Below are 12,449 nucleotides of genomic sequence, written 5' to 3' on the forward strand. Positions count from 1 at the left end.
GTGGTTCACACAGTTGCCAACCAGTGTGAGAAGGCCACAAGGAGGACATAAGTGCAACAGCACCCTCCTGGTATATGACATCCCCACCTATGGTCTGACATCTATTCCCCCACGTCATTCTGAGGCATGTGCAGACTACACCTCAGTTCTTCAAGCAGAGTGCTGTTGCTCTTCTCTGAATGTTTGTGGTCTTTCTCACAAGTGTAATAACGGAATGCAAGATAGTACCAGCAAGCCCCAACACTTAACAATTCAGAATAGAGCAATTCTTCTCCAAAGTTTAGCATCACAGACTAGGGATTTTAGAGAAAACTGAGGCCAGTGTGGTATAAATATTAACAACAATAATCTGAAAAAGAAACTACTCTTTTCTTGAATTCAGAGTCAAGTACAAAACATAAGAACATAAGAAGTGCCCTGATGCTGGATCAGACCAAGGGTCTATCTAGTCCAGCACTCTGTTCACACAGCCTTCGGCCAGGGATGAACAAGCAGGACATGGTGCAACAGCACCCTTCCAACCATGTTCCCCAGCAACTGGTGCACACAGGCTTATTGCCTTGAATACTGGAGATAGCACACAACCATCAGGGCTAGTAGCCAGTGATAGCCTTTGCCTCCAGGAATTTATCTAGCCCCCTTTTAAAGCCATCCAAATTGGTGGCCATCACTACATCTTGTGGTAGTGAGTTCCATATTTTAACTATGTGCTATGTGAAGAAGTACTTCCTTTTATTTGTCCTGAATCTCCCACCAATCAGCTTTATGGGATGACCCCGGGTTCTAGTATTTTGAGAGAGGGAGAAAAAAAGCATGTCTTAATGTTCTTCATGATACAAATTTGCTAGAATTGCCATGCATCAGGATTTAGGCCTCTCTCATCTTATAGAAGGTGACATGCTTTCATCCGCACTAAAGATTAGAGCCAGGCATCCGTTCAACAACATCTTTTTTTTATTGCAAGTCTTTTGATTTAGGACTCTCGATGGGGATGATTAAGCCTCATCTTCCTTCCTTGCTGCACATTAGCTTACTTTGTTTGTTTGTTTGTTTGTTTTACTCACAACACTCTATACCATTAGGACTTGTGAAGGAGGGGAGAACAGCAGGGGCCAATGGCTGCTGTTGCATGAGGGTGAGTTTCATTATTGAGGTCAGAAAATAAAAGGAAATCAAAGAGTGAATTCTGGATCGGAGGCCAAGTCTGAAAAGGATAGCTTATTATTCTACCAATTATCATGAGTTGGTAACCCCTAGTAAACAGCATGAAGTTTTCCCTCTTCTATGATGGTCACAGGAATGGACTTACAATCCCTTGGATATTTACTTACAACTAAGTGGCACTACATTTAATGGGGTTTTCTCCAAAGTTAGAGAACACAGGAACTAGTGACTTAATTTGTGTTATGTTTGAACAAAACAATAAATGTTAGCAAACCACGGGATTTTCCAAGTTTTAGGCTATTCTGTGAGAAAATAAAATGTACTACTACTACTGATAATAAATATAATCAAAGCCTGTGCTACATGTTTGATGCAAAATTCAAGGGTTCTTAAGTCAGCAGGCGATTTTATTTAATAAGACTTTCATTTAGAATTGTCTACCTTATTGTCAAATATGTGGAAACTGCACTTATGGTTTCCTCTTTTAAAAAGCTGTCTACTTAAGGAGGAAAGCTAGTACCTCCTCCTCCTATGACTATACTTCCATAAAATCAAGATCAAATCCAAAACCAAGAGTGTAGGGTTGAATCTCAGTCTAGCCAAAAGGGATTTACAGGATTATCGATAGCATGTTCTGCCACCTAATCAACATCTTATAAAAGGTGGCATGCTTTCATCAACACTAAAGATTAGAGCCATGCATCCTTTCAACAACATATTTTTGATTGCAAATCATTACAATTCACACTGTAAAGACTAGGGCACCATAATTTTACACCACCTCCTGAAGCTCTGGTTAGCAATCTGTTATTTACCTTCCATATTGCCAGCAGCATGCAAAGGAAGATTTCTAAATTTAGTATACTTGCTGTTGTATTTTAGAGTAGGCCTTGCTAGGTGAGAATGTAGCAAATGGCCTTGCAAGGTTACTTACTTAACCAAGAATGGTGCCACAGGATCAGGACATTAAATTTCACCCAAATTTTGACAACATCAGGAAATGATTGTGCCATATGCCAAGTGCTCTTCAGGTCATCAGGTCAGTGAATTTGGCATTTCTGAAAGCAGTTGATCTCCTCAGGTGGTGTCCCTTCCTGAGGCTGACTGATTCTGAGGGCGATGTGAGGTGTATGTGTGTGTGTGTGTGTGTGTGTGTGTGTGTGTGTGTATTTGTCAACATCCTGTACAAAGGAACTATTAACCTTCAGTTGAATAAAGACTAAGGGCGCAATCTTATGCATATTTAGACAGAAAAAGTCCTTGGAATGCTGAGAGTTGTGGGAGTTTTTCCTGTCTAAACATGCATAGGGATTGTCAATGCAGATTCCTTTAGGGGTTTTGGCTTTTCCACACTACAACACTGATATATTCAAGAACAACACGTGAATCCCCAAAACACAGCCTGCCCTTTCTGAGACAATTTCAGGATCTATCAAAAATTGAATTAGAAGCTACCTGGTCATCACATTGGTGCTCCTTGAAGCTTCAAAATGAGAGGATAAAACAACAGAATTACTTTTTCAGGCATCAGCATGACTGCATCTTTCTCCTCCTCCAGGCAACCGATTGATTCTTCATTACCTGGCCTAAATGTTTCCAGCAGCAAATGCTTCCTATTCCAGTGCTCCATACAACTCCAGTCCCAATGCTACCAGGACTTGTACCATCAACAGTACAGCCAGCACTGATACACATCAAGGAGATATGGGCCCATGGGCAAATAACCCTGTCCTTGTCAGCATGTACCACCAAATTAAATGTCACCTGAATCTCCCAGGTACCAGAGAACAGTCTGTTCCCTTGACTCGGAGCAAGACATGAGACATATCTATTTTTTCTATTGCCTTTGAGAACCCTATGAGGGAACAATTCATAAGTAAAAGGAAGTAATCAACAATAACAATTGACAGAAACATACAAATTGCCAACATGATGTGAACATTTTAGGAAAAGAACCATTTATGTGCCAAGATCTCAAGCCAAGACTTGTATATGCACAATACTATTTCCATCTATCATCTGCCCTCCATACTCTTGAAGCAGGACTGAAATTTTGCCAGAAACCTGAAGGAGCAACACAGTGTGGCATGGTGGCTAAAGTGTTGGACTGGGAGCCGGGAGATTCGGATTCTAGTCCCCACTTGAACATGGAAACTCACTGGGTGACTTTGGGTCAGTCACAGACTCCCAGCCTACCTCACAGGGTTGTTGTTGTGAGGATAAAATGGAGAAGAGGAGGATTATGTATGCTGCCTTGGGTTCCTTGGAGGAAAAAAGGTGGGATATAAATGTAGGGTGACCATATGAAAAGGAGGACAGGGTTCCTGTATCTTTAACAGTTGAGTAATAAAGCAAATTTCAGCAGGTGTCATTTGTATGCATGTTGCACCTAGTAAAATTCCCTCTCCATCACAACAGTTAAAGCTGCAGGAGCCTTGCCCTCTTGACCAGATACAAAAGAGGGCACTGCTCCTGTATCTTTAACTGTTGTGATAAAAAGGGAATTTCACCAGGTGCTGCATGCATACAAATAACACCTGCTGAAATTCGCTTTGTTATTCAGCTGTTAAAGATACAGGAACCTTGTCCTCCTTTTCATATGGTCACCCTAATAAATGTAATAAATAAATAAATAAAAATAATGGTAGGTATGGATAACAAATATGTTAACATATGGCTGAAATAGCCGCAAATGATGCAATTACACAACTTTTCAGAACATAATTGGCAAGATGCTTACGTAGGGTGACTGTATGAAAAGGAGGACAGGGCTCTTGTATCTTTAACAGTTGTACTGAAAAGGAAATTTCAGCAGGAGTCATTTGTATATATGGGGAACCTGGGGAAATTTCCTCTTCATCACAACAGTTAAAGCTGCAGGTGCCCAGCCCTCTTTTAAATCTGGTCACTCTAGTATAGCTCCTGCACCTTTAACTGCTGAGAAGAAGAGAGAATTTCACCAGGTTCTCCATATGTACAAATGACACCTGCTGAAATTCCCTTTTCTATGCAACTGTTAAAGATACAGGAGCCCTGTCCTCCTTTTCATATGGTCACCCTAGCTTACATCAGCTACCAGTTCTAGATTGTAGCCAATATTTCATATACATAAACATTCCAACACTGAAGTTTGTAAGAACCATAGAAGATTTTTATCAGATTCCAAATCATGCTGTTATAAGAAGATATCTTTTTCTAAGAGGACTGATACATTTTAGGACAACCCTATGTTTTTACTTGCTCTTGAACAACTGTATTTATCCTTGTGTCAGATTTTTAGGAGTCTCTTTTCTTTGAGTAATCAAAACCAGCTTTTGCCTACTAGGATAAACTCTGTATAGTTTCTAAGAGTAACATGACTGCTTTGTTTAGGTAAGTCTTGGGATTTGGTCCAGCTCATTTTTGTGTTTAAAAAAGGATCCTCAAAGTACAAATCTAGCATTGGATTCTGTAGTGCCAGGACTCACCAAGACTCAGCCCTGAATCCTGATGGGGCTTCCGCTGAAAAAGATGCTGTGGTGGTCCCCTGGGATTCCATACCCCTTGAAGCACAACCAGGGGCTGCTTCCTCCAAAGACACCCCACCCAAGGGGGCTCTAATTTTGGGCCTCCCACTTCCCTTTGTTAGGACACTCAAAGCAGCTCTAGACTTGAGAGGGTGCTTGACACCTTGAGAGGGTTCTACCTTAAAGGTGACCTAGAAATAATTTTAGATAGAGACTCACCCTCTCATCATTCCCTCTGAAACCTCAGAAGTAATGTTGATAATGGGCACTGGCCCAACACAGGTTTGGCGACACAGCACCTAACAGCTGTAGGCCTCCTATCCACTGAGTCTACTCTGGAAGAAGGGTAGGCAAGCCTCACATGTGCTCTGGTTCCTGGCCCCTGAACAGCTCCAGGAAGAGGGGGAGCCATAGGCCCTCTATAAAAAAAAACACCAGTCCCTGACTGGTCAGTGGTAATACAATAGCTCCAAGGGGTAGACCTTGCTTAGCTTAATAGTTCCTCACCTAGCTGAAATGGGACACTAAGTTTTGATTGCACAAACAGCTTATCAAAGCCCTTCTTGTATACTAGATAAGATGCAAGATATTAACTGTCAATATTCACTTCAAATGAACTCACTTCTAGAACCAGAAGTGAAGCACAAATATTAATTAATTAATAATGGACAGTGACTGTGCCACTTTTTTCACAAGTTCGAGAATATCAACAGTACACACACACACACACACACATATGCACACCTATGTTTACACACAGAGAGAATGCTCCCCACCATTTTTGTCAATAGTCCGGATAAAAGATCTCAGCAAAATAACAGCAATTGCTTCTGTTGTGCGAAGAATATATTGTTGGAAGACACGCCACCTTCTTTCTATAGTAGTATTATCATTCTGGAATAATTAACGTCAAACTTTTCAAAAACTTTCATATTTTGAGCATTTTAAAAGCAAAAACAAACCAAGGCTGCTGGTTCCTAATTGGTGTTACTTTCTGATCCTGAGTCCGCAATGCAGATTGGGCACTACAGAAGCAGTAGTGCTGATATGCAACTCCTATTCACTGAACTGTGACAATCAAGCTATATACCAAAAAGAAAAAAGGAGGTAGCAGATCAAGCCCAGCTGTCATCACATCTTGAAAATCAGCTCTGCAGGAGGGCTAGAAAAATAAGATTTTAAAACCATAGTTTGAGATCCTTATGACTGTATCAGTAATACTTAGCCTATATAGATATTGATATAGATATAGTATTTTAGGCTGTTGAACTCTCAGAGACTATCCCAGAAATCCTTACAAGCACCTTGTGAGGCAGAAAACAAAGGCAGCCATGTTGGCCATAAGAAAAATTCCAAAATCCATACGGTGTAATAATACAGCCTCCCTCAACCTGGGCCCCAGCCAGCATGGCCAATGGTCAAGAATGCTGGGAATTGTAGTCCAAAACATCTGGGGGGGTACCAGATTGGGGAATAGTGGTGTTAACACCTTTTTTAGGCTAATATAAAGATGCCAAAAATATGCTAGGTATCGAGATACCTTCATCAGGTAAAATGTTACAAAAAACTGTTTGGCAGAAGAAGGAAATAGAAGACAATTAGAGCCTTCATTTTTGAAAATATAAAATCCAGCTTTTAAATATTGGCCTGTGAGGCAAGTCAGTGTTATCATCCACAGTTGAAGACTGCGGCTGAATCTAATAGTAACTTGATTAAGACTTCCTAGTGAATTAATAGCTGAGGCAACATTTGAGCAAGAGATGTTACGGTTCAAAGCTCACAGCCTTAGCCACTGTACCACACCACCTCTCGCAAAAGAATGCAGGTCACACAGAAGAGCTTGATGTGCAACATTATCCTCTCATAGTCCATAAAACAACACTTGGCACGACGGCCTTGCAAGACATTTAATTTGTGTTACAAAGCAAAATGCCGATGTCCAAAAACCAACCAACCAAATAACCTCACAAGCAGAAGGAGGAAACTTTATTTGAAACTGTACAAAGTCAGGTCATGCAGTTTGTTAATACATCATCTACATTTCTGCAAAGCTGATAATGTATACAAACAGCCCCACCCTCAAATTACCATTTCTACAGTTGAAAGTTAATGAAACTTTTGGTAAACTCCTGTGGCTGCAGTTCACAATTATCCGACTGCTGCATTCCAGTCAGGTGAATTAAAAGTTATAATCTCAACTTTAGCATGTAAGACAAATGACCTGCCTCTGACCCTTATCACAGGCAGCTTACCTTCCAGTAATTCAAACAAAGAAAGCTCTCTTCAGAACACCAGCTCTTATACCCAACATACCTGATGTCTACTGCCCTCCTGAAAAGTTTCACCAATATTGCTACGTCAACAAGGATTACTATACCACCAAGAGAGCATTAAGTGCCTCATTCCTCAGTCTCAAACAATGAGGAAAAACCAGTTTAACTAAACAAAAGCACACCCAATTCCACAACCCTCCACAAAACACATTTACGCCTCCCCCCTCAAAAACCCACAGCAGGTGAGGTTCACTACAAATATTGGTATTTTCTTGTGTTCTGAAAAATCTTGCAGTGCAACCAAATTCATAACAAGCTGTTTACTATATCTTTGCTATAGGCGTAGCCTATATCTTGTTTGAAACTTGAAATCTGTAATTTTGGTCCTGTAAAGACTTTTAGTACTATACAAAATAGGATGTTTTTATGCACTCTGGTTTAATACCATTTTAATCTTATTTCTAGGGTCAGCTCTGATCCATGGGGCAATAATCTCTAGCTGCTTTGCAGCACCTTTCATCCACAGCATCCTCTTTAAATGAACCATTACTGCTTAGTAAGCCACCTTCCAATATTTATCAGGGTCAATTAGATTAGAAATATTTTTACCATAACTCACGCAAGTAATTAGCCTTTTTCTGCTGGTGCATTCTTTTAAACAGACAAAAATTGTTGTGGTCCCTTGGAGACCAATTTCATTTTGATATGAGCTTTCATAGGCGAGACCCTACTGTTAGCAGATAGCCCGTGCTAAACATACTTTGCATTAGTTTAGTCAATGTGCATATAAGAAAAATGGTGCTCATGCCATCAGATGTAATCTTCCTATATGCAATCAAAATTTGTGGAAAATCCTATACAAATACATGTGCAAACCATTTCACAAACTATGCAGAATAGTGTGTTTTTGGGGGGGGGATGGTTTTGCTCCCTCTATAGCCAGGGTAAATGTACACCAATGAAACATACACAATCCTCACATCTTCCTACACACACACACACACACACACACACTTTCCTTTTTCCTTTTGCTTTTTTGCTACTTAAAACCTTATAGAGCTACTCTCCCAAAATTTACAGCATTAAATGACTCTGAGACTGGGTTCAGATGACACAATAGTCAACGGTTGATTAAATAGTCAACTGTTGACTATTGCATCGTCTGTTGAGCCTTTTCCACGCCATGGTTGGTTATTTCCCTGAAACATTTTTTGTGCTGAAGGGGCGGGTGGCTCTCCTAAATCTTTCTCCGTGGCATCCCAATATGGAAAGCGGGGCACTGGGGAGAGCAATGGTCAACCCTGTGTTAATAGTCTACTCCATGGACAACTAATAGTCATCTGTGGAGTGGACGATTAACACAGGGTTGACTACTGTGTCATCTGAATGCAGCCTAAATAACTTTATCCTGTGGTCCATAGCCAGGATCCCAGGGACCACAAGATTGTATGGGAAAAGCCGTCAAAGGCTGTAGATAGAGCTCCAGCCTCTGAAAAGTGTTCCCACAACAGAGCCCTCATTTGACTCTTCCTGGGGACCACAGAGGTTGCTGTGGTGGCTCTCTCTACTAAGTTGGAAATGGGCATGTCGGGGGCATTCTGATGGGGGGGGAAGGAGAGGCCAAGGATCCAAGGAGTCCTAAGCCCAGCAGCTCCCAACCACCCCATTGATCTAGGAAAACACTCAGACATACTAAAATTTCCCCCTTGTTGCCAGCAATCGGAGGCAATTGTTTTTCTTCCACCTACACATCTCCTTATCAACTTTGGCCCTGCCAGCAAGAGCTGACACGGCATAGGAGAGAACATGGGCTTGCTCTTTAAAAGTTTGAGTTGATCACAATCCAAGATTGAGCTGATCACAATATTTTAATAAGTAATATATAATAGAAATGCTTAAATTGATGGGGAAGTAGTAAGCAATTGCCTCAACTTTACAATGCTTGAGTGTACTTGTATGTCTCAAGTTAGAAGGGATACACTTGATCATAATTAAACACTCTGTCTAGTTGTTGCGATCTGAAGCATTACATTTTTATTTCTGAATTGCTTTAAATTATATTACATACTGTTTTTCACTTAAATGGCAGCATCTGTTTGATCCCAGGTTGTATTCCCTCCTTTAGAAGGGATTGGCTGAGTTTTCTATTCTTTACTGAACCCTTGTCTGTCATTAAATCAGGGGCTTTCCAGAGGTCTTACATTCAGAGGACCTTTTCTACAGTCAGAAATGGCTTAATTTGAGTGTACCACATCTGGATTTGAAGCTCTCAACTGATCAATTGAGAAACCCCTCCTAATTACAAAGGATTCTGGGTGATGTTCTAGGTCAGACAGACAAGTCACAAGGAGTGCTGACTGAACCTACTGAGTCTGATCACAGTCCCCTGTAAACGGAGTATCCATCCTAGAACATTCCCAATATTCTCCTGTGGCTGTACATTGCAGAGGAAGACTGAAAGCTGTGAAGAAACCAGTTTTCAAGGAAGCCTGTCTGCCCTTACTCACCTTCTCTTTGAAGATCCCCTGATTTGGAAACCAAACATCAAAGCAATTATGAATATATGATAGCAAGCAGACCACACAACAAAATATTGGTGTGTTGAGTGCTGCTGTTCAATTGTTTCCAGCAACTGAATTCCATTCCTCCTCCCCCCACATTCCCCCCCCCCCAACATTCTATCAGTATTCCATCGCCACAAAGCACATTCAATCCTCACTGGACTATTTTTAGGATTTTTTACCTAAATATTTCCCCCCTAATTCTATAAATCCTGGGGTTCCCCCATATTTGCCACTGCCTTCCCTCTTTTGTGTGATTGCTGCTGCTTTGGCTCTGTATGCAACAGCACTCACAGCCTAAGCATTGGAAATAGAGGGAATGATATTGAATTTAAATGCAGTTTCTTATGGATATATTAATTGGTGTGTGTTTCAGCATCTCCTGGACTTTTGGCTCTGGCTTTCAACAGTCTGATAAAACAGCAGATTGTTGAGACAAACTGGAATGTTAACTTTTGGCAAAGTTGGGGGCGGTTATTCCTTAAGTTTGCTTATACCGAAAAACCTAATGTTTGGAATTAGTAACATGCAGATTTAAGGTTAATAGACAATCCTGTAAAATGATGGACTCCATTTTGAGAACCTCATTTCAAGTCTCCTTGACAGACAGGATGTGAGAGCAATATAAAAAATGAAGTGTGTTCCCTGGGGAGCAGGCGGGGAGTAGTAGTGGTAGACATTAGTACTTTTCCTAAGAAAATAAACTAAGAGAATTGCTGTGGGGAGCTGCAACTGTCTCATAAGAAATCTTTCCTCTTTGAGTCCTTGTTAAAAGTCTAACAACAGCATCTAATCTGGCTAAGCCTTCTTATATAATCAATACAGCACTTAAAGAAAACACTTACGGTTTATGTGGTCGATATAGTAGACACCAATCTGAGGATCATATGCGGCTTCCCATCCCCATGGTAGCTCATCTCCAACACAGTCTGCAAAGGATAATGGCTTTGTTAACCTAAAAACAAAATCAGAAAGTAATTGAATTAAGATTATGGAATTTTTTGTAGACATACACATCCAGAAAATTAAGCAAATTAATTCAGAAGTGTCACTTTAAGCCTGTTCAATATCTCTGCTTTCAAAGAGTAAGTGAGAAATAGCTAAGAAACATTGACAAGGATGAGATGGTTAAAAAAAAGGCTAATATTTCCCATCAGAATTAAGGAAATCTTCAATATATGTTTTTAATTATGGCCAAACTAGATGTGATGGAGGCAGACCCATTTGTTCAATCCCAGATCTGTCCCTAACATATATAAAGTGGAGTTAGGTGTGTCCCATTTTTATAGTAAGTGGAGTATGGGAAATGGGTGCTAAACATTCCCTTTACCTGCAGCTCACCTCTCCGCAGTCTGCCTACCTGCCCCCTCCTCCAGCACTTTTATCTTCTGCTGAGTTCCAAAACCAGAGTTCTCACAACTCTGCTGTGAGAAAAGCACCTGGGGAAGAAGCTTTGGCAACCTTCCCCAATGTGTTGCCCCCAGGTGTACTGGCCCTGCTGACTGGGAATTATGGTAGTCAGGGCCAGCTTCGAGGGTAAGCATGGTTGGACATCTGCCAGGGACACTAATCCTAGCAGGGGGGCCTACTGGTGACAGCTCCCTGGAGTTGTTGCTGCTCTTCACATTTACAGCCAGCTTGTTCACCTGCCCCTCACTCTCACCCAGACAACAGCGGTGGTGAAAAGAAGGAGTAGTAAGTGCCACTGCCTCCCTATTTATTAGCTCTCTGTCTTTCAAGCAAGCAAGTAGTAGCCATGAAGAAGGATGAGGAGCAATGGCAGCTGGTGACAATGGCAGTGAGAAGGTAGGCTTACTGAGGAAGAGTGCCCATTGAGGGTGTCTTTCCCAAGGGCCTTCCAAAACCTGGATCTGGCACGGCTTGGAATTGCAGTGCAACACATCTGGAGGGCACCATGTTAGGGAAGGCTCGGCCATGGGAAGGGAAGTGGTGGGAAGAGAAGGATGTTTCACCTCTTTTGCTCTAAAAATTGGACCCCTCCCCATTTTATGTGAGATTAGGGCAGAGCCAGGTTTGAACAAATCGGTCTGCCACCAGTTACATCTAGCTTGAGCCTTTACAACCAAGATGACAAACTCCAAGATTACCCTATTTTAGCATTCTTGACAATCGACTGCAGTGGTAAATTACCCCAAACATCCAATAAATACTTGCAGCTATATGTTCCCCTGGCTGATAGAATGTCTAGCATCAAATTCCATGATCTGTCATGATATGGACCCACAACTGGAGACTGAGCCATATCAAATAGGATTCAGCCCTTCCCCTACTACTAAGCTCTGGCCAGTATCAGAGGGAATAAGCCTATATACATACCAGCTGCTAGGGAACATGGGCAGGAGGATGCTGTTGCACCCGTATCCTGCTTGTGGATTCCTGGTCGACATCTGGTTGGCCATTGTGTGAACAGAATGCTGTTAAAGTAGAGCCAGGGCGGTGTAGGAATTAGAGTGCTAGGCTAGAGAGTAGGCAGGTCCTGAAATTCAATCCCCATTCAGCCATGAGGTGACCTTGTTATCAACTCTCAGCCTAACCTACCTCATAGCATTGTTCTGAGGATAAAATCGGTGGCAGAGGAATCATATACGCCACCATGAACTTGAACAAAAATTTGGCGAAAATGCAATAAATAATAAATTAATAGGATGGGTTTCTTAGTTGACAACAAAATATAGTTTGCAGGGACACAAAAGAGAGAGGACTATACAGTGATAACCAGTATGCAGAGTTGGAGGAAAATATTTTTCCCCTCACTCACTAGTATGTGAAACAGGACTTCCCTTTCTCCTTCAGCAGATAGTTTCTATGCCATTTAGGTTAATACTAATGCATGAATATTCTTCATGCATTTTTCTTCTAAACTAAATAGTCCGTTTTTACATTTGCTCTGAGAAATGTAAATCATACTGTGTCCTACAGCAAAA

At 41.3% G+C, this 12,449-nt stretch overlaps 1 protein-coding gene across 1 annotated transcript in view; it reads right to left on the minus strand.

Moving 5' to 3' along the window:
• WWC2 (WW and C2 domain containing 2) overlaps positions 1–12,449 on the minus strand; it is a 158,138-nt gene that overhangs the window by 99,935 nt on the left and 45,754 nt on the right. Inside the window, exon 2 of the mRNA XM_063136031.1 lies at positions 10,350–10,459. Coding sequence (XP_062992101.1) covers positions 10,350–10,459 — 110 coding nt within the window. The remainder of the gene's footprint in view (positions 1–10,349; positions 10,460–12,449) is intronic.

The sequence above is a fragment of the Elgaria multicarinata genome, chromosome 10 (assembly GCF_023053635.1).
Source record: "Elgaria multicarinata webbii isolate HBS135686 ecotype San Diego chromosome 10, rElgMul1.1.pri, whole genome shotgun sequence".
Classification (NCBI taxonomy): Eukaryota; Metazoa; Chordata; class Lepidosauria; order Squamata; family Anguidae; genus Elgaria; species Elgaria multicarinata.